Source organism: Calonectris borealis, chromosome 2 (assembly GCF_964195595.1).
Source record: "Calonectris borealis chromosome 2, bCalBor7.hap1.2, whole genome shotgun sequence".
Lineage (NCBI taxonomy): Eukaryota > Metazoa > Chordata > Aves > Procellariiformes > Procellariidae > Calonectris > Calonectris borealis.
Window position 1 is genome coordinate 107652105 of NC_134313.1, and position 22723 is coordinate 107674827.

The 22723-nt window shown below is 38.9% G+C and overlaps 1 protein-coding gene across 1 annotated transcript in view; it reads left to right on the top strand.

The window, feature by feature from the left end:
* TNS3 (tensin 3) overlaps positions 1 to 22301 on the top strand; it is a 256780-nt gene extending 234479 nt beyond the window's left edge. The window contains exons 24-33 of the mRNA XM_075142915.1: positions 1169 to 1812; positions 2446 to 2532; positions 5109 to 5240; positions 7679 to 7774; positions 10262 to 10339; positions 12022 to 12099; positions 16689 to 16857; positions 17864 to 17932; positions 18064 to 18090; positions 19100 to 22301. Coding sequence (XP_074999016.1) covers positions 1169 to 1812; positions 2446 to 2532; positions 5109 to 5240; positions 7679 to 7774; positions 10262 to 10339; positions 12022 to 12099; positions 16689 to 16857; positions 17864 to 17932; positions 18064 to 18090; positions 19100 to 19244 — 1525 coding nt within the window. The 3' untranslated portion in view covers positions 19245 to 22301. The remainder of the gene's footprint in view (positions 1 to 1168; positions 1813 to 2445; positions 2533 to 5108; positions 5241 to 7678; positions 7775 to 10261; positions 10340 to 12021; positions 12100 to 16688; positions 16858 to 17863; positions 17933 to 18063; positions 18091 to 19099) is intronic.
* The last annotated feature ends 422 nt before the right edge of the window (positions 22302 to 22723 follow it).

Genomic DNA, 22723 nt, shown 5'->3' on the forward strand with positions numbered 1-22723 from the left:
AGCTGTGGGGTTTTTTTTCTTGCAATGTCTTCTTGCATTTGCTTCCCTTCCATTTCTTTATGGCCCTTCTACTTTGATCTGTTCAAATCTACTGGTATCCATTTCCACAATTCCCTTTTAATTAAAGATCCTTTATTTTTTTAAGTATCTTATGTCAGCTCTTTTCCCTTTGCATCTCACAATGAGTTTGTTCTCTCTACATTTGATATTGCTGGTAATGTTTTCCAGCTACAACCTAAGGGCATTTCACTTTTAGAAGCAAGGAGACAATTTAAACTTTTATCAGGTGGTTTCATCAGAAGCATAGTTTGTCTTGTTTAGAAGAATATTTGTTATTCTTCACTTGAGCAGGTGGAATTGCTACCCAGTAGAAAAATCTAATGTTTAATTGAAATATTTAATTCTATCAATCAAAATTATTCCATCATCAACTAAATTAACCACTGGACCTGCCTCCCTTCCTTTTTTAATATAAATTGTATTAAAAGGGACGTGGTCTAAGAGTTGGGTCTTATGAACTGTGTTCTTATCATACTTACTCATTTATTGTGTGATGGTGCACAACTACCTCCTTAGCCCATTTCTTTTCTTCTTGTTTTTTAAATGAGAATGTAAGAATTGCTGTGGCAATGTCAGTTTTCTTCCATAAACCTCTGCCTTTGATGGCAGCCTTGCCTTAAGAAATCCTTGCCTCCTACTGCTCTTTTCCAGGTAGCACTTCAGCTCACCATGTAGAGATCTCCAGGACCACTGAATGTGAAGAATGCTGTGAACAGCCTCACTGAATTGATTCATATTAAAAGTAACCCTCTCAAACAGGGGGAAGGAGGAGTATTTTTAACTTGATGGCCTGGTTTTAATTTGATGGCCTGGTTTACAGTGCAAACTCAGAAAACGTCCCATCAGCATGGCTAGGTGGAGGGTGAGATGAGGCAGAAAGCAATGACCTACACTGAAGAAATGAATGATCAGGGTGGGGCTGGAATCTTTTGATCCAGCTGCATCACCAGGTCCAGCATATTGTCAAAGAGCACCCTCAGGTATTGTCCTGGGTGAGGTGATTCACTGCTTTCAATGATTGCTGCAGTGTGGGTTGTACAGTGATGTTTTAAGGGAATGATTTGGCTGTTGTTTTATTTTTGTGTTCAATTTTTGGCTTTTTTGACAGCTCTTCTGCAACAGAACGTCCTTGGCTTGAAAGCAGCCCTAAAGCTTCCCCAACACTCCAGCTTTCCGTGGGAAACAGCAGGCCGCCGGGAGGTTACCTTGTGCCCTCTGAATTTTCAAACACCGTGCAAGATGTCTCTCTCTTGTCTCATTTCCAAACTCCAGGACTGCAGGTCATCACCCTGAGCAGCCTGGAGAATTCACCAGCAGAGCCACAGCAAGAACCTGCTGTCAGCAGCAGTGCCCGGGCCTACCTGAGCTACAGTGGGGGCAACAGGGGCAGTAGCTCCCCCCGAGAGGAGAAACAAGCTACTTTCATAGCTAATACTAGCATCTGTCCTAAAACCATGAGCTCATCAGCGGCAAGTGCCGAGGACAATGGCTTTTTGACACAAAACTTTTTTACAGTGGCCTCTGGACACAATAGCCAGAACAGTGCGGTTCAGCAGCACCATGGAGGGAACCTACATGCTCAACCGCCTCTTCCAGAGAAAAAGAGGTCCTCTGAAGGAGACCGTTCCTTTGCATCCGTGTCACCTTCTTCAAGTGGCTTCTCTAGCCCCCACAGTGGAAGCACAATCAGCATCCCCTTCCCAAATGTCCTCCCAGATTTCTCAAAAATGTTAAGCACTTCCCCAGTGCCAGGTAGGTTCTACATCAGAGAAACACAAAATACATTAGATTTTATATAAGTTTATAAAAAGCATTTAGGGGATTTTAAAAGGGGGGGGGGGGGGAAGCAATGGAATGAAAATGGCACAGAGGACTTGAATGTTTGCAGTAAGTGGCGCCAGTTCACTGGCTTTGGGTGCATTATTCAGAGAACAAGGCTGCAGAATTCCTTCTGCGCTTCCCTAGATGTCAGCCAAGGGCAGCCTACCTTTTGAACTGCCAAACCACAAGCGAGCAATGTGGAGTCAAATTTCTTTTAATAAGGGCTGGCTTCTCTCTGCACCTTTATATACTTGTGTCAAGAATAGTTTAAAATGTAGATGGGTATTCACTGGACCCCATTGAGAAGCTTTGTATTTAATACAGCTTTATAAATGTAAGGGTTTTTAATATTTTATGGATTTTGCAAAATGAAACTTCAAGAATGCTTTCAGAATCCTAGTGTACGGTATTATATTTGCTGCTTCTAAAACAGTTCAGTTTCTCTAAATTGTTCTAATAATGAGTTTTTTTAATAATTAAGGTGATTGGAAGTTGGAAAGAAAAATAAAAAAAGCTTTTGTATTTAAAAAATTTATTGACCTTTTTTTCCCTTTTATTTCACAGAAAACACAACTGATAAACATGTGACTGTAAAATTTGTCCAGGACACATCCAAGTTCTGGTATAAGCCAGATATTTCAAGAGAACAAGGTATATCAACTGATATATATTCTGGCATACCCATTCACAGAAAGGCTAGTTGGTGAATTCTCCTTACATTTTTTTGATACATACCTGATGTCTAAAAGAAATACAGGAAGAAATATAAAACCTAGAAAGGCCACAGACAACCTCACTTAATTTCTTTTGTCCTAAGGCTGAATTTGAGAGTGGAGGGCACTCAAGTAGTCCTTAAAAATTACTCAGTTAATCAGACAAATTATTAGCCTAACTGAACGAACTACAAAGTAATTTAAATCTGCTTGTGGTAGCTGCTGCAAATGTACTTTACTGAAAAGTTTTGAAATGACAGATACACGTGATGCAATACTAAACAACTGTCTGCTCTCTTTTGAGTACAAGCGTGCTGCTTTGGTATGATCTCAGCGATGTGTATTTCCCTGTACAGATAATAGGTTGAGAGATGCTAAATACCAGAGAATAATTCATTAGCTAGAAGTCATCATAAAAACATCCTCATCTACCAGTTGTTCTGTAGCCTGAATTTCATTGTCAGCTGCAAGTAACATATATTATTTCTTAAAGGTCACAGAATAACACTCCCATGGAACAACATCTTTATGATGTACAATACAGATACAGTACATCTATATGGAGATGTATTATGGAATGAGATGGACAAAGCTATTATTATGTATGTGAAAATGTATACATACAAACTTAGACCTTGTCCCTGCAACAAGGCATAAATAAAGCATGCTGGGTGCTTTGCAAATGCAGTTGGTCTGACAGTCCTTGTGTCCATATTGTAATATTCAGCTATACTGAATTGTATTTAATGAGTTATGGTAAGATTTTAAACTGGGATTCTTAAAATGTGGTTGTCAAAAAGGAAAAATGATGCATTAGTTCTGCATTGGGAAGGAAGTTCACAGTAAACCAAAATAGCCTTCAGCTATTGGCAAATGATGAATTGCTATGTCTAGTTCATAGTTTCTCAAATGGTGAGGATGCCTCTTATAGTGTAGTGGTAAGTATGAGCCCAGGGGAATAAAGATCATAGAAAACAGATCATGAATTCATCTTTGGATGATGTTTTACTGGTCCTTTCACTCCAGTCCACTTCCCGTTGTCTGCTCTCCACCCATAATAAGAACTGAATCTTTAAATGTGCAAAAAAAATTTCCTGACTTGATGCGAGTCCAGAGAGGGGCGTAGATCATAGAGGAACTTTAAACCCAGCTGCCTGAACAAATGAAAAGAAAATCTTCCCAACTTTTTACTATGCCTCTTTTCGCCCTACCAAGTAAAATTCCTTTTAAATAGTGTTTTAAGATACTGTTGCGGAGGAGGGGGAGCACTTGTTCTTTTTTCCTGTGCTTTTCCTGTGACAAATGATTACTGTCCTTCTGCGGATTTAGAAGTGTTATATGAGTACTGCTGAATTGCGGGGTATATATATATTCATCCTCCTCCTCTCAACATATGACAGGTTATTGTGAAAATAGTTGTTTTCTTCACCATCTGACAGATGAATAGAATAGAATATATATGCATTTGCTTTACTCACTTAAACAGGAGAGACAATTATGTCTGCATTTTCCTGATTTTCTATTACTACTCTTTTTTTCATGGAAAAAAAATGTGTGTGCTCATGATGTAATCATTGCTCAGGCCTTGCAAAATATGACTTCATGCCCCATATGCATAATTTCCATGTTCTGTGTATACAGACAGTTAAGGACTCCAGGGTCAAATTTGGGCTTTTTCCAGGATGTCTTTGAAGGCTTGCTGATCGTTAGAAATTCTGAAAACAAACACAAGTATTTCCAACAGTTTAGGGGGGGGAAAAAGCAAAGTACTAAGGTTTTATTAAGGTCAAATTAAGATCAATCATTAGATAAACCTTTTGTCTTTTTTCAAAGTGAGTTTAAGATTTTGGGCTACTAGATTTCAAAGTCTGCAGCAGACTCATGCAAAGCAAGAGCAGTTTCCCTGCACATTGTTCCTCCTGGGGAGGACTTCATATCACACTTCCAGCACAGATCACAGAATATAGATGTAAAATATTTCAATGCTTGGACAGTCAAAGAGCAAATATTGACTTACATCCCTTTCCTTGTTTTAAAACTATAGTAAGGGAGTGAGACTGCTTTGCAGGGTGGATGAAAACGGATCTGCTCCGCCTATTGAAGCTGCATAGGAAAAAAAAAACAGTGCTGTCTAGTCAGCCTAGGAATTACAGAGGGCTGTGCTCTCTGTCGTGCTTCTAACAAGTTGACAAAATGTAAGCAGGAATCAACTTGCTCTTGCACTGGTTGTAGGAATCCTGGTGGGACCTGCACGTCCTTCTCAGTTTAAAAATCAGTAGAGATCTGTACTACAGGCTTCTCTTGAAATAAGTATCTGTGAGATTTACACAAGATGTTTCCGCTCAGATCCCCCAAATATGCCTGATTGTATTCTGTTCTTCAGCAATGGAGACAGCGAAAAGGATCTTACTTCCTTTAGTCTCCTATTAATTACAGATTTGCACTTCTGTACTTTTTGGGTGTGTGCATTGTTTTGGAACTGATTTTCTCTCTCTTTCCTGGAATCCCTTGCAGCCATTGCTGTTCTCAAGGACAAGGAACCTGGGTCATTCATTGTTCGAGACAGTCATTCTTTCCGGGGAGCCTATGGGCTAGCAATGAAGGTTGCTACACCACCTCCCTCTGTGCTGCAGTTAAACAAGAAAGGTACTGTATGTCTTCTATCTGTTATTTAACAAGCCACACATAGTCGGAAGTCCTTATTACTGGGTAATAATCTGGGGAAATCTCCCCTCTTCTAGTAAGTTCAGCTTGAATTACAGGCTCCATTTGCTATGGTGTTAAACAAGACTGGATAAGATGTCTGTTGTACTTTACAGTTTCACCACGGCTTGTAAATGTATGTTCATTGTGGCTGTGCATGTATTGTACCTTACCAACCTAATAGAAAACCAGTGTCATCGCAGTAATGAGTCCTCCCTAGCAATCAGAACTCTGTATTTGATCCACATACCACCATGTAAAGCTTTTGCTTGGCTGGAAGGTTGAATATTTTTGACCCCAAGGTTTTGTTCTGAGACAGTTCTACATTAGATACAAATCTGAGGAGGTTCCCTAAGGAAAGATGATAGTTACTTAAAAGAAGTGATGAAATACACCTACTCTCCCAGCTCCAGTGCCTCCATGTATAACTTGTGCCTGATAGTTGTGAAAGGTAAAATTAGAAGAACATACAGAAAGCCTTAATCAATGTATGGAAACTCAGCATCCAGTATCTGTAGTGTTCTTGGCTCCATTTGTGCTACTGCAGGGGTAGTGGAGTGGTTTTCATTGCTGCTGTTGTCCTTCTATAAAGCTTGTTATGTTTATTAGTACATGCTGCCCGGTGAGGTAAGCAACTGAGATCACAGGAAAGCAGTGATTCTTAGTGTTGTGGCTATGGAAGTGTGGTTTTGTCTGTTGTTGGTTGGTTGGTTTGGTTGATTGGTTAGTTGGCTGTTGGTTTGTTGTTTTGGTTTTTTTTAAGATTTCATGCTTACTCCGGGGCAAGGTTAGCAGTCCACCTCTATTACAATAACACTTTCAAATTCTGTACACTTAATCTGGTATCTTGAGACAATTTCTAATAAAAATATGCCATGTAATCTTTCTTTTTATTGCATCAGCAGAACCACTGCAATGTCTTATTTAATGAAGCAACAGGGGTGCACTGAGGTGGTGATAGCAACAACAAGGAAGCAAATGGAGAGTGGCTATATGTGTTTTTAGTAATCTTTTTTTATCATCAGATCAATGAAGTCCAGGAAGACATGAAAGTTCAAACTCCACTAGCCTTCAAGAGCCAGTTTATGTTAGTTGTACCACAGGCAAGTGGTAGTAAGAGAAAATTTTAGTTGAGACTGTAGCATTCTTCCATTTCGTGCTCTGTGATATTTAGCTTTTTTGGTTCCCACTATTTCATCCCAGAAGGCACAAATTTGTTCAGTTTTCTGCAGAGCTTCTTGTTCCTGGCTTCCCCTTCCCACATACCCTTGTAGTCATTTATTTTTGATATTGTGAGAGCATAATGGCAAACAATAAGCTGTTTGAAAATGTGATCGTTGCAATATTTGCTTGCACAGAAGTTTCTGCTGTCCAGATTAATGTGTTCATCTCTATTAGCCTGAAAGTCAACCCTTGATTCATGTGTTTCCTGGACTGTGGCTGATTGATCAGAGTCAAAGGGAGCATTTGTGTTTGTGGCTCTTTTGTTAAGGTTTGAATGGTTGGGTAGCTTTGTCCTGTTGCTATGAAATAACCCTTTAACTACTTGGAGAGAGATTCAGTTTGTAGTCAGGTGTGAAATACCGTGAACCAGTCTTTCAAGAAATAACGAAGTTGTCTTAATTCTATGTGTGCATATGTATGTATATGTTTAAAGGAATGCTAAATTTCAAGGGAATTTTTATATGCCTCTTGGACTTTGAGTCTCCTCATTACATCCAACTTAACAATTTCGATTTGTCCTAGATTCCTGAGAGATAAAAACTGTCTTTAAAAATCTAGTGAAACCTGAGTGTTTCATGTAATTGATTGTTTTCAGGAGCAAAGACTTAGTGTAAAACTGCAAACACTTTAAAACTTAAAAATTCACTGAGAGACTTGGCATCATTACCTTTATGTAGCTAAATCTTCTATTGTTTTAATCTGGAGAAGTTCTGCGAGCAGAACTGTCACTAGAAATCTGAGTATTTTATCATACTTCTACTCCCTTGTCACATTGGATACAAATTCTTCTAATGGGCAAGTGCATCAGAATTTCTAAGCATTCGTTTTCCAAATTTCTGTTCCTGTCTGTAGTTGGGACCATGCTTGGACATTTTGGACACCAGTGTATATTTGGATGACAGTCACTTATGATTATAAAACCTTTTCCTCTGGTTGTCTCAAGTGAGCTATTTGCTTGTTTGTTTTTTGCAAAATGGCCTTTTTACTACAGCTTTTGTAACCTTGCAGCAGAGCAGGTCTAATGTATTCTTTGCATGGTGTATATAAAACATTTGGTGGTAATGTGGAAAACTGTTTCATAAAGACCTGCTAATTTGTCAGATTGTTGTCAGTTCATTGCTTCTCTTCATGAGCTTTCTTTTTCTTTTTCAACACAGTTGGAGATTTGTCAAATGAACTTGTAAGGCATTTTCTGATTGAATGCACTCACAAGGGGGTGCGCTTGAAAGGATGCCCAAATGAACCATATTTTGGTAAGTACTGTGCATCACAGGGACACAGAAAATGGAAACAGTTTGCATTTGCCAAAGCTGTTTTATAGACTTGGATGGAATGCAAATGAGAGAATACTTTGCTCAAGTCCTGATGATTTCTGTAGGAACCCATTCTAAGGTTATAGGAGCCTTGTATACATTTACCTTAAGTATATCTCAGGGCACTCTAGCACAGATGCACGTGACCAAGCTTCAAGCAGTCAAGCTTGTCTACCACTACCAATGCCGCTGCAAACAGCTGAGCTATGTGACTGTTACGGGCCTTATTGATTCAGGACCTTTGCCTTATTTTGTCCTGTGCTATATTTATACTGTATATTAGCTGGCTGAGTGGGATATTCACAAAGTATGTTATGCTGCGTCAGCCTACCTAATGTAATATGATGAAAGTGCATTACCTGTTGTGGCAAACAGCCAAACACCTATCTAGCTGCTCACTCATTTGCCCTCCTCAGTGGGGCAGGAGGGGAAAATAGGATGAGAAAGCTCATGGGTTGAGATAAAGACAGGGAGGTTGCTAACCAGTTACTACCATGGGCAAGAGAGACTTAACTTGGGGAAAATCAATTTAATTTTTTGCCAATTAAATCGATATTCAGGTAGTGAGAAACAAAGACAAACATTAAAATATCACTTTTCCTCCCCCTTTTCCCAAGCTCAACTTCACTGCTTCCCCTCAGATTCCTCACCCCTGCTGCAGGCAGTGCAGGAGGGGTAGGGAGTGTATGGTCATTACAAAACAGTTCCTCTCTGCTGCTCCATCCCTCTCCCACTTTTTCCCTGCTGAGGTGTGGGCTTTCCCCATGAGCTGCCATCCTTCAGGAAAAAAATCTGCTCCAGCATATGCTGTCCGTGGGCCACAGTTCCTTCAGGAAACGTCCATCTGCTCCAATGTGAGGTCCTCCACAGGCTGCAGGGTGGGGGATGTCAGCTTGGGTGCCTGGAGCACCTCCTTCTCCTCCTTCTTCTCCTCTGACCGTGGTTTTCCCTCTGCTGTGTCTCACCCTTTTTGTTCCCTTCTTGTCTCTGTGCGGCCTTTTCTGCCCTTTCTCAGATACGCTTTCCTGGAGGCATGCCACCCTGGCTCTGCGGTGCCCTGCAGTGGGTCTGCTGGATCTGGCTGTGTCCGGCATGGGAGAGCCTCTTCCCACAGAGGTCACCCTGCAGCCTTCCCACCCCCTGCTACCAGCCTTGTCACATACACCCAATACACCCATAAAAGGGTCATCTACCATAAAATGAACAAGTGTAAAATGACAAATCCTATTTGAAGTAAAGGAAAGATTGATTGAATTTTGTCAGTGTTTGGCATGAGACTTATTTCAAATCAGAATTTTTAGCCCAGTCCTACCTTAATCTTGAAGTACCTGTTTATGGCACATATGTAGCCCTACTAATAATTTAGTTGGAGCAACTCCTAATCTTTCAATGTATACAGCCTCAAAACTGCTTCACAAAGTAGGTGGGCAGGCACTATCACACAGTTGTATGGATAAGACAATGAAGGACTAAGAGTATCAATTGGTCTTTGCATTTCTGTAAGACCGTTGCAGAACTGGGTCATCTTTCCATTTCAAAGAAATTTTTGATGTCCTGTAAAAACGAGGTTGTTTATGGTTGAACTGTGATTTTTTTCAAGCACATGATTATAATGTTCAATGTTTGTTAGTAAACGGGATCAAAGGATGGCTTTTTGTACACACAGACTAATGAATATTATACCTTCCTCTCACTCCTTTGAGTATAGTCTCACATACTAATGTCAAGGATGACTAATGTTTAATTATTTTAATTAAGCCAAGTCCAAATGACAAAATTGACTTTGAATAGAAAAGAAGAATAATTTAGTAGATAATGCTACATACATCACTGCCGCATTTAATGGAGGAGGTTTTATCTAGACCATCTTTTACACTTTTAGAAGCACAAAATAGAGGTGTGTGTAGACAAAGCATTAGACAGTGGAGACTAGGTGGCTAAGAGGCAGAACTCTTCGCTCTTTCTCTGCCTCATCACATAGCACTGACCCCTTGTGCTCTTACCATCTTCATAAGATTTTACTACATTTAATGTAGCAGAAATTAAGAGCATTGAAAAGAATTTACTGACTTCCATATGTTACTGGTTTTGTCATTTTTGTGCTTTCTCCATTTGAAGCAAAGCCATTTATTTTAGGATTTAAGCAGTGTGTTTAAGCAGGGAAAGGGAGCGTATGATTGTGATTAAGGAGTTCAAATACATCCAACTGGGACAGTGCTGGGAAACATGAATACACTAAAGTTGACCGAAGAAGGTCTTGGCTCTCTCTCTCTAAAGGTCTTCTCTTTAAAAAAAGAGAATTTTTTTTTAAAGGGCAGTGGGGGAGGCCCCTTGGTCTATAAAATACTTGAGAGCCAACATAACTGTTAAGCTTTCTTGTTGTCCACAGAGTTAACTATGCATGTCTTGTTACTCTTTTGACTACAGGGAGTTTGACAGCTCTGGTGTATCAGCATTCCATCACTCCATTGGCATTGCCCTGCAAGCTCCTCATCCCAGACAGAGGTATGCTTGTTAAAGTACAGAAGAGAGATACCCAGCCAAGCTCTGCTTTAGAGTGTCTGAAGGCAGGTGAACATGTCACAAGTCAAGATCTAAGCAAGAATGTGCAATTTTAAAGCTGTGTTTTAAAAGTGGTTCTTTGGTACTGCTGACAGCTCTTATCCAAGCTGTAGTTGTGAGCAGACTAGTGCTGTGACATTACAGTCATAAATATATATGCGTCATGGAAATCTGCACAGTAATCTAGCATGTAGGAAAACAAATGTACTTCTCAGACATGAAATTATGCCCATGTATGGTAAGATGTAACCACTCATTCAGGTCTGGGTGGCAAAAGGACTTTAGGGAAGGCAAGTAGGTAAAGAACAGAAGGTGCCCTGAGTGTGACACTGGCAGGAATGAAGTAACAACTTGCACAGGTCCAAATATTGTTTAAATAAATGATCAAAAAGCCTGTGTTGCATCATGGGACTGTAATTCTAATTTTGGTTATGGTGATTTCATAAACCACTCTCAGACAACAGCAAAATGTAGCTATGCTTGCCCCATAATTCAGTTGTCTGTTCTCTCCCACATGAAGTTAACACCAGATGTATTATTGAAATGCTAAACATTCTTGTGGTTTTCTACTGAACTCTTTAAACTTTTGTTAAAGGCCATATGTCAGTGTTCAAACATAGCATTTGAATTATGCAAATACATTAATGAAACCGTTTTAGCACAAAAACATGCTATGGTAGATGTGACCAGAGATCTCTTTATATGGCAAACTAGTGTGGTAGGTGGGCTTGTTCTTCTTATCCTCCTCACCTAAAACGGAAAGCTACTTCTGTTCTGGCAGAGGTGCAGCACTGAAACATTTGCCTTGTCCTGAATAAAGATACCACAGTGAAATTTTATTTTGGATTCATTCTTGAATCCGATATGATCACCCATTTTAAGATGATCTTGTGTGGTTAATGATTCTGGACACAGTGTGTAGAGTGTTTAAAGCATATGGATAACTTTAAACATGTGAATACTGTCACACACAGTATTACTGCTGTCTTACTCATTTGAATGTATTCAAAGACAGCATGCATCATGATAAATACAGCAGTAAGCGAGATCTTTTTACTTGCATTTATATAACTAAAATAACATACTGATGGATAGTTTTCTCACTAATTTTAACAGAAGATTGGGAGGCAAACATTCCACTGCTGTCTTTATAGTTCAGATGTTATGTTACCATCTTCTGAATCAAAATACAGTTAATTGATTTCATTGTAGAAACACAAAGTCTTTGTGCCTAAATTAGTGTAAATTATACAAATGAAATGAGATAATTAAAGTTGCACTATTTAAAAAAATTCGAGGTTGTAATGAGGGAATATAGCTATTAGTATTGTTTTAATGTGACATCATGTGTGTCCCTGCAGCATATGCTATGTAGTTATGTCTTTTACTGTCAGGAAATAAAGGTTGAGCATCCCCCCTGCAGCACTGCAGGCAAAAAAACCTGATGCAGCACAAAAACCACATGAATGATTATAGTTGCAGATACAAGATTGTTTCATGTTTCTGGCCAAGAATTGTCCAGTAGATGAGATCACAATTACAAAAGCTAAACTCATACTTGATGATGTGCAGTGATTTGTTGATTCAAGTCCAAACAAGACATGGACAGTGTTTTCTGTTTGCAGATCCCTTGGAGGAGATAGCAGAAACTTCTCCACAAACTGCTGCAAACTCAGCAGCGGAGCTTCTTAAACAGGGTGCAGGTCTGTTAAACTTTTTCTTTGCATTTGACTGTCACCAAAGTTTGTATCTTACAGGCTGGGAGAAGCTGAAGCTTAGACTGGACTAAAGAATGTTTAAAGGGAGCAGTTAAATTTAGAGTGCTGCGTAGAAGTGTAAAGGGCACTGTGAGGATACGTACCAAGTTCTTTCTGTTTTCTGCAACCAACTCCTAAGGTCTACAACCCTGTGTTTGCTTTCCAGTCATGTCTCCCATGAGAATATGAGGTACACATAGGTTGGTTCAAGCACAGCAAATTTTAAGCGGTGACATTGCTTTCATAACTGATGAACTTAGAGGAGATATTTTCAACCTGTGGTTGCAAAGGTTCATGAACTATGTCTGAGGTCTGCAAAAGGCAACTAAGGGAAGTGTTCAGTAGGGTTAAATTCTTAGCATAGAGGTCAATAATACCACTGGAAAATGCTTACTGTCCCATCAGTCTGAAAAAAAAAATTAAAAAACATTGCCCCGTGCTTTACTTGATGTTGTTAGGAAATGTCCAGTGTCTTTCCCGTTGGATGCTGTTTTATGGATTCTCATGCATACTGCAGTACCCATTCTGGCAAGTTAAGTCGTCTTACTCTGAGCTTATTGAGAAGAACCCTGACAAGATTACCTCCAAATGATGTGATGCTATGCATTGGTACCATCTGTATCGCTCTCAAATAGAGGTATTTGCAGCAGCTGTGTAGAGACATGTTCTGCTTCTCATCTGCTTTGTTTGCACACAGCTGACCCACAGACAGCTAGTGAAATAGCCTGTCTGAAAAAGTGGTGGCGTCCTAACCCACCATTATTGGACATGGTGCTCTTGAGTACCCCTTTGTAACCTTAAGGCTGTCCTTAGTAGAAATGCAGCCACTGTGTTATTCCCCTGTACAGTGGGCATGCCTAGGGGATCCATGCCCTCCCATGGTCCCTGGTTTTCAGGCTGCTATGAATTCTCCCCAGGATCTATCTGTCCACCTGATTAGTTGCATTAGAGCAGGACAATACACTACATTTGTGTTGAGTTGACGGTTGGACACAATGATCTTAGAGATCTTTTCCAACCTTAATGATTCTATGATTCTATGATTTGCCACTCTCCTTTGAGTTTAGCCTACCACTGGAGCCACAAGCAAAAGTGTTGTGGCCAAGCATGCCTTTATAAGAATGCTGCCTCATTGCCCTCACCCATTTTAGGGTACTTCTGAAGGGGGCAGTTGCCAAGCTGAGCAGCTCTGGAGGGATAGTGTGTTGCTCCTTGCTTGTGCAGCAATCTGCTTTGACTTAAAAATTTGAAGTACCACTTCGAGTGCTATAATCGAGCAGGAATGTGTGGCTGAGGCAATGGCAAGCATTTTCGAGGGTGTGCCAGGAGTGAGCACGTGTTGGCCTTTCTGTCTGCCAGTGCTGGTGGTGGTTGTTGTGGCCAACAGGGAAAAAACTGAGGAGAATGAATTTTTATAGAACTTTCCCTCTTGAAAACCCAGCAAAAGGGGCATGGGGTGTTTTTTGAGAAATGTTGGTTTCTCCTTGCTCAGTCAATGCTTTTCAAAGAAAAAGAAATAATTCTTTCTTCAGTTGCGGCAGTAGTCAAATAACTCCTTATTGGGGCTGTCACATCATGGATCATTTGGGGAACTTAGTACATTTGGTTTTTCCCTGTTTTGTTGTTGTTGGTTTTGTTTTTAAACAAGGGTTTGGGACCTGCATAGATAAATTAGCTAGGAGAGATTCTCAGAGGTTTTTTGCCTTGATACATCATTTCCCACCGTGTTTGCCATGTTTCAGAGGTCCCTCTCCAGTCATAGAGACATTCAGGTTGTGGAGTTCAACGCTGAAGTGCAGACTCGAAACATGTAAATTGTTTCTTTTCCAACTGCCTGAGCTTGTGTGAGCACCTGCAGTTTAGTCAAAGCAGATGCACTTTTTCCCTACCCTACGTTACCCCACCCTTCTCTCCCACTCCACAAGCAAAAAAATGAAGATGTGTTTTCCTAGAATGATCATTTTTTATAGCTGTCTGAAAAACCTAATGAACATTTCTAGTCATTATCTAAATGCAGAAGCTGACCACAAATCCTTTGCTTCCTAGAGAGTGACAACTGAAGACTAGAAACTCTACAGATAAGTGGCTTTTCCCTAGAACAGACCTTGCTTTATTAACCTTCCTGTTCAGCAGCAAAATTTTCTGCCCCAAATGAGTCCCAGTTCTTCATATCTGTTTCCACTAGTAGAGTCAAGGGACTAAGCATTCTGAACAAAGCACATTCCCAGTCTAAAAGCAGCAGGGATTACTCGAAATGGCCACATTATGTAGCTGTTGGTGGTAGCACGGACGTTGACTACAAAATGCCACCTGTGGAAGACGAAAGCAGCAACATTGCAGGGCAGCTGCATTGCATGAAAGACACATCTTCCTTTTGTTCTAGCCTTCAGTATGATTTCTGTGGGATTGCTGTCATTCGATACCCCATCAGACCATGCATGATGTCCTTAAATAAGAAATCTTTCAGCCTTTTTTGGTACCTTTCCTTTCCTGTAATCTCCTTTTTAAGATGACATTTTTGCGCTTTCCAACACTTTTGAAAAAGGTTCCATTTATTATTTTTTGTGCTACAGAAGTAAAGGAATCTACTGTATTTGGTGACTGTTTTTGAACTATCACATAGAGGGCAATCTAGACAAAATGCTTGGATATTTCATCTAGAAACAAAACCTGAACACAGTCTGTTGACACCAATGCAATGTGTGGCAGAAGAGGAAGGGAAACCCTTCATCTGGGTCTCAGAAGTGGTGAGGAGTGTGACTGTGAAACAAGGCAAGCTTCCTGTGGTGGGAAAGGCTCACAGGATAACGAAGAGCTTTAGATCTGTACCAAACATACACAGTAATGATGTGAGACGAGAAGAGCTTATGGTTTGGAATGTTATTTACAATTTTGGATAGACATGAAAGCTGTTCAGCGAGGAAGGCCTCATTGAACTTTCCATTCATCGTCTTAAATCCCTCTCTGCATGAATTGTATAGTAATTGATTCAAACAAAGGTTATTGAAACTATCACACCAATGCACAAATATGCTTGGGAAATTTTACACTTACAAATCAATTAAATCAAATCTCTGGATCCCTTCTTTCACTGACAAGACTCCAGAGCTTGAAGTTACTGGGCTGATCATCATGCTGGAATCGAACTTAACGCTTATGCAGTCTTTAACTGTACGATTGCTTGGTTGTTTTGAAAGTGCCAATGTCTAGCTATTTTATGTAGATAGTCATAGGAGAAAGCTTTAATCAGATTACAGAATAGCCATATGAAAAGAGAAGCTATTAAATTTAATTTAATCTTTGCTTTCATAGGTTGGCAAGCCAAGCTAAACTGCTAAACAAATGAAATATTAGCATGGTAATTTGCATGTGTCAGCTGCCAGAGTTGTAAATTCTGTCCTGGATACCTACACAAATGTTTTTACCAAAACACAGTCTGTTAGTACCAGTGTTTAGCTATGGATGTGTTTAATCATTCTTGCTTGTGCTGTAGAATAAGACTAAGAGGGCTTTTCAGTTTCAAAAATGTACTTAATCTGCTTGTAAATTTGACTTATACCACAGTCCCAAAGTATTTAAGCATGTGAATAATTCTATTAATACTATATAATAATAATTAATACTGTATAATGTTACATGGCACCATTACCGTGTAGTACTATGTAGTATCATACAGTACTATAGTGCTACTATATAATGCTGTATAATATTAGTACTTATTTTCCTAGTGCTTGCTGCAGATTTGATATGAGACCAGGTAAAAAAATTAACTGTTCCGTAGCCTTAGAAACAAATGAGCTTCTATTTTATAGAGATACTTCAGAAGTTACTAGTATCTCTAGGAGAGGAATAGGGCTTTTAAAAATAAGTGCGTGCTGAGGTGAAGAATAGACCTAAAAATACATAAGTAATTTTTCTCAATGTGGAAGTTGCTTTGTTTGCCCTAACATCACTAAACATACAAAACAATATGGAATTAATGAGGAGTGAGCTTTGCAGCAACCCTCAATTCTTTATGGGGTGAAAATGTTCTTGTCTTGCCAAACAAGTGAATGGTTTCCTTTGAATATCGATTAATATCATTTGAAAGTGTGAAATGTGTGAACTTACGCTGCAAAAATGCGTATTTTCTTACTGGCTGCTGTAATTGAACTTAAAAGCAAAATATCCCCAGTCTTCCCCCTCAGGAATGCCTTTGCTGTAGTAGTACCTATGAGTTGCCTCTCTCTCTGCTGCTGTCTTGTATTTATTTAAATTTCAGGATCTGAGGTTAATAGATTAATAGAGTCATTGGCTTAAATATAAAGGTATTAAAAACAAAGGGACAGCAAAAGGCCTATGACCTCCAAAATTATAGTCTTGAACTATGAAGCAACAGTGAGACAAGGTGAGGCACACATAGAAGGTTTGATAGTTTGCTGCCAGTCTTCCCTGTTTGCTTTACAAAGGTGGAAAATTTATGGTTTTTTTGGTTTTGTTCAGGAGATACCCTGCTTGCTGTTGGGTATCAAAGTCTTTCCCCTCTTTCATTACAGCGTGTAATGTTTGGTACCTGAATTCAGTGGAGATGGAGTCCCTCACGGGCTACCAGGCAGTACAGAAAGCCTTGAGCCTGACACTGATGCAAGATCCTTCTCCCATCTCAACCGTTGTCCATTTCAAGGTGTCTGCGCAGGGAATCACGTTGACAGATAATCAAAGAAAGTAAGCAAAAGAGGGATGGGAAGAGAATATCTGTCCTTGTCCCCAGAATGTGTTGGCTGCTGTTGATTTGATTTTCCTAGTTATGTACTGCAGTCTCGGTTTCAGAGGATAATAGGATTGTCTAAAGAATGACGGTGACAGTGTCAGCTGTCTGCAGTACAGGAGAATGAATGTTTTAAGCTATGGACATTACTTCCATATGGCAGCTTTTACTTATGGAAGGTCACTTTGCCATGGCGTTTTTTTCATTGTTGTTATTTCTTACAAAAAGGGAAAGTAATGGCTTTGCAAGCATTTGATATTCAGCCTATTCAGTGAAATAATTTATCTTCACAGTATCTTTCACAAGTGTCACTGAACAGAATTGGCCTTAACAGACTCTGTGTATCTCCAGTATTTGAAATAGTGTTTTGGATAGCCTGTAAAATACTATGATAAAAAGTTAATTTATATTTACTTTGTACTGAATGCTATTAAGGATACCACAAAGTCTTTAGATTTTAAAACTGACAATAACAAAGGAGGGACAACAGGAATTCATTATAGGTTAAAAAAAAAAAAAGTGCCAGACTTCTTAACTCCATGGGGTCTGCAAATGTTTATAGCAGATCAAGGACGAAACCTTAAATTATAATGCCTAGGAGTGCTTATATTTTGAAACTTAATATAATCGAATTATTCACAAGTTCCAAGAAGTTGCATTTCCCCCTGACATAGTATCTAAATGGCCAGTTTTTAGAAAAAATAGATTTCATACTTCTAGTTGTTTTTCTTAGCTTGAGGGTCAGGTTTTTTTTGGTTCAAAAACCTGACGTTACTATTCTAAATATGGATTTACTTGGTTGGAGCAGTTCAGGTGGCTTTCAAAGTCACTCAGATAGCAAAAAGACTATATCGTCATTATTAAATTTAGATTAAATGTAATTTATTTTTCAGGTCTGTTTATTGTTTAAAATTTTAAGCATCTTAACTATTCCTAAAACTTGTTTTATTTTTTCCTATCTAGACTCTTTTTTCGGCGACATTATCCAGTCAATACTGTTATTTTCTGTGCTTTGGATCCACAGGACAGAAAGTAAGGCAGACAAGCAGTATTTCTAATATGTTGTTTGTATTGTTGATCTACAGAAAAAACTAACATAGGTTTCATTTTTATTTCTCCATTCCTTTTTTTTTTTTTTAACTGCTTTCTTAATGGACAACAAGATGGATGAAAGATGGTCTTTCTGCAAAGTAAGTGGACACCTGACTGAGTCTCTTTTAACTGAATGTTTTAGGAATATCATTACAGTGATCAGTTTCTTAGTGTTCTAAATTATCTTTTTCAGAGATGTAGAAGGGAAAGCAGCTGTTCAGAGACAAAAGTCTCTCTGCCCACTGTAATTAGACTTTAGTTACTTCATCTGCACCTCTGCAAGTTACGGCCTAATTATTTGATGGTGGGATGTCTGGAGCCAGAGCTAGCGTGGTTTATTTAGGTCGCAGGTCTGTGATTTGACTCAAGTTTCAGAAATTAAAACAGAGCCATTTGCTACTCAGTTTTCTGTTCCACTTGTCCAGCAACACTAGCACAAGCTTACTTGTCTCATTTAGACTGATAGCTTTAAAAAAAAAAAAATCCCACACCTGGCACATAGCTGAGAACATTCCTAGTAATACTAGTGTGTGGTATAAATATATAATTACCAGTGGATTGCAAAGTGTTTTCTGTTGAAGGCAAATGTCGTCGTCCCCCTTTTACCAAAAGAAGAAATCTAAACAAAGAGAGCTCAGGCATCTGGTTTCTGGAAAGGAACAGAAATAGGTAACTTAAGTCCTATTTCCAGTACTCTGAACACTGAGATGTTTGGCCCTCAAAATCTCTCTTTAGGCAACTCCTGACACACTACACCACACACCCCCCAAGGTAGGTAAGAGAACAGCAGTACTGAATCAGATTAAATATATCCCCAGGGTCAGCAGCATGTCTCTGACAGCAAACAGTACAGGATGCAATATAGACAGAGTAGAAGGAAGGGGACAGTCTCCTTCCCTGATTCTGGCCATCCCGAGCCACTCAGGAGCTCCTGACTTGGCTGGTGCATCTGGACCACTGTGTTTAGCAGTCACACAGGACTTTGTTCATCAGAACAGATGAAGTCTGATTTGTGCTTTTGGTTTCTGCAGTATCTTTTTTCCTTTATGAAACGAGGCAATTCCTGTCTGTCTGTTCTCTGATATACTGTGATTGTTGCCCTTGCAGAGTATTTGGGTTCGTTGCCAGGAAGCAAGGCAGTGCCACAGACAATGTATGCCACCTATTTGCAGAGCACGATCCAGAGCAACCTGCCAGCGCCATTGTGAACTTTGTATCAAAGGTCATGATCGGATCCCAGAAGAAGATCTGATGCCTTTCCATCCTTGACTCAGAGCTCTTCACTGAAGGAAAGCACTGTGAGAGGGAGAAAGCCTGTTCAGCAGCAACGTCTGAACCTTGTCATTCCCAAGAAGGAAAGCCAGGGGATGGTCTATCTGCATTGTGTTTGCAAGAGTTCAGCCTTTTCTTTGAAGATGCCTCTGACTTAACAAAGCATTATTTCTTTGTTTTTATATCAAAGGAGAAAACAAAAGAAGCTGGGTGCCACCCAAACCCATGTAGCCCATACCTGAATGAAGCATAAATGAAAAACTTTTCTCCTGAAGGGTTTCTAATATATTTTCACATGCTGTTTCTCATCATTTATTGGAGCAGAAATACTCACTAGGCTGTGCTACTTTTTTGTGCAGAAAATGTTTTGTATAACCTCCACAAAGACACTTGCCATAGTTGCATCAATGGTAGCTATAGGCCTTGCAAACATGCTCTTAAGAGAACGGTGGTCTGAGGAGGACTATTTGCTCTTCCCTTCATCTTTATGTGATCAGTGATGGGAACTGAATGGAGAAAGGGGAAGATGTATGTGAAGAGAAGGTTTGTGCAAGTTGATTTCTGATAAGAAAGGAGCGGCAACGTGGAATATTCAGGGAGATTGCTCTGTATTTAGTGTTAAGAAGGCTGGGCTGTTTTAGTTTGAAAAATTTTAAATAGGCGAGAGGTGGCAGGACAAAAAAAAAAGGTTGCGTGGAAATCTATTCTGTAATTGGTTTTTTTTGTATTATTATTTTATACAGAGAACTAAGCAGGGAAGATTCTGTATTTTAATAATTACAGGATAAAAATGAGGGAAAAGCAAAGAAGAAAATTTTATAATTTATATATTTTTACCTGTGCCAGATTATTTATAGTAGTTCTCAGATCTTGATATGTCATACGGATATTCTTAAACTAGACCATTGTTGAGCTTTGCCTCTTTAGTGCTATTTTGCGTAAGTAAAAGTGTGTATAGCCTGTGCCTTGCTATAGACTATTAATAGTCTCATATTTTGACTTTTGTCTTACAGTGACAAGATACTTCCCATTTCCTGTCTCTGCAGTGCTGTTTTGGTAGTAACATTTGTTTCCCTACCTAATACATAATTATATTTGTGGATTCTTTTGGCCCCCTTTTTTATTGGAGTTTTGGGGATTTCTTGGCTTTTTTTAATCTCTAGGAACTATTTTTGGTTTATAATGTGTTTTTTAATAATTCCTTGAGTCAGGAAACCCAAAAGGGAATGGAATTTATTTTGTTACTCTGTCTCATTTCTTCAGAGCATTTATGTCATGATTTCTACAACCATCACACTAGTACATATCTCTGTATCTTTCTAAATGCATAAAAAAGTGCTAGTTAGCTTTACAGAAAATTGATACAGTAGATTACAGTGGAAACCTTCACAAGGAGAGTAAGCTGCTGAGGTCTACTGTGTAATTCCCATTCACTCCAAAAAGAGGCAGTACTAGACCTCCATATCAGAACTGATGGTAATAAAGCAGCTTCAGTGTGACAGTGCTGAAAAGTTTCATTGCCTCTATTTCTTTGATGTGTGGCTGTCAACATTATATTAATAACCTGAGGAATAAAATTACATGCTGAATTCCGCATGCCAATGCATGAGGCACTGGATTAACTAGTAACTGTACCCACTTGGAGTATTTAATCCTTTTATCCACTTTTACTAAATAATGGTTAAATGGAATGGGAAACTCTGGTTGGGCTATGTGGTAAGAAGGTTCCACCAATCTGAACTATGTTTGTCCTGTATAAATTATCATCTGTTTTTTATTAACAGCTCTCTTCCTATTTCTTAAAGTATTAGGACTTGGAAACCTTATTCAGTGACCGTAGCCAAAGTGTTACCAAATTATTTGTGTAACTATGAATTTTGTATAAATAACTTTATATTTTTAAAAGGAAAGGGATGGGGAAGAGAGGGAGAGAGAAGAAAGATTTGAAGTTTAATGTATTTGGACCAGGAAGTGGTATATTAGTAGCAGTGGGCATTGAGTCTGTGTAAAAGGGTGAAGCAATCCAAAACATAGCAGCTACCGTTGAAGCAACAAAGGCAAGTGCCACTGATTTGTGCCAAATAATTCTGTTCTTCTGACACAGAGGTATACTACTTAAACGGTGTTTATGTACCATCCGAAAAAGAATGCAGTTCTTACTTTCAGGAGCTTTGATCCTTTTGAAACATGTGAGGACAAGTTTCCTTTTAATATTCTTTTGATGCACCAAGAACCCAGTTGCCTAATCTAGTCAGCCACTTGGAGCCCAGTGAATTTCTTTAACTGACATCTCAATTAGACTTAAGTCTCAATTAGATTTAAATCTGATGTGTTGTGAGCATTGAAATGAGGAGAAATTTTTTACTGTATTTTTTCACTTCTGTAGATGATACTTAAATTTTAGTGTGTCTTGTTAGACACCAAGTGTTGGCCTTTGGGCTGAAAATAGTGTCTTTTTTTTTTTCCCATGTATTATCATTTCCATTCAGGGCTTTATTTTTTATTCCTTGTGCTTTGTCAAGGCCTGCTGAGTTCAAGAGCATAAGGAATTGAACGCTGACACTCCTGGTGGTGTTTCCTGGGAGTTTAGCTCTACTTGGTAAGTGAGGAAAAAAGAAATTGCCCTGTTTCTAAGGGGGATTTTCTATTATGCATTCCTTTGGATGGTATATTGCCATATGCTTTTGCTTTTTAATGAATTAAAAAATGCACAAAGCAAAATAGTTCAGTATGTACCGTTGTGTAGTGTATGTAGAAAGATATTCATGAAACTTACGTTCATGGCAAATACAAGACTAAATAGTTAATACAGCACTTTCTTTCAAGGTTTTTGGTAGATGTGTATATGCAGTTTCATAACTAATGGCAGCAAGTTGACACATGTATTTAGCCAGACTCCTATTAACCTGCTTAGTAAATGTGCTACTATAATCGTACAGTGTTAAACTACAAAAATGCTAAAAGCCATGTTTTTAATTAAATGGTTTCCGTGTATCCAACACTATCATTAAAATTTAATGTTTCCTTCTTGGATTTACCTACTAGTGAAAATTTTTGCCTTTTTCTTGAAACTGTAAAGAAGCATCAAAAGGTCTCCAGTATGTAAATGAATGTTCTATAAATTCTTTGTATAGTCATTTTCTCTGCTCTTCAGATATTGCCTCTATTCAGATTATAATAAAATGATGAATGTGAAATTTCACAACACAATGTTACAGGGCAGTCTGTTCTGAAAGAAAGTTACCTTCTGGCATTCAAAACTAGCTAATGTGCAAAACCTTGGTGAAGTAAGAATAGGTTGCATGCTGAAACGGGTTTAGTTTTGTTTCGTAAAGATTTCTTTCAAGGACTTGACTTCACATGAGTTTGTGTTAGTGGTTCAAGTCTAGTTAAAGCATATGATTTTCCTAGTTCATTTGCAGTTATAATGGTATAAAAGTGCCTTTTGCCTGCATTGCG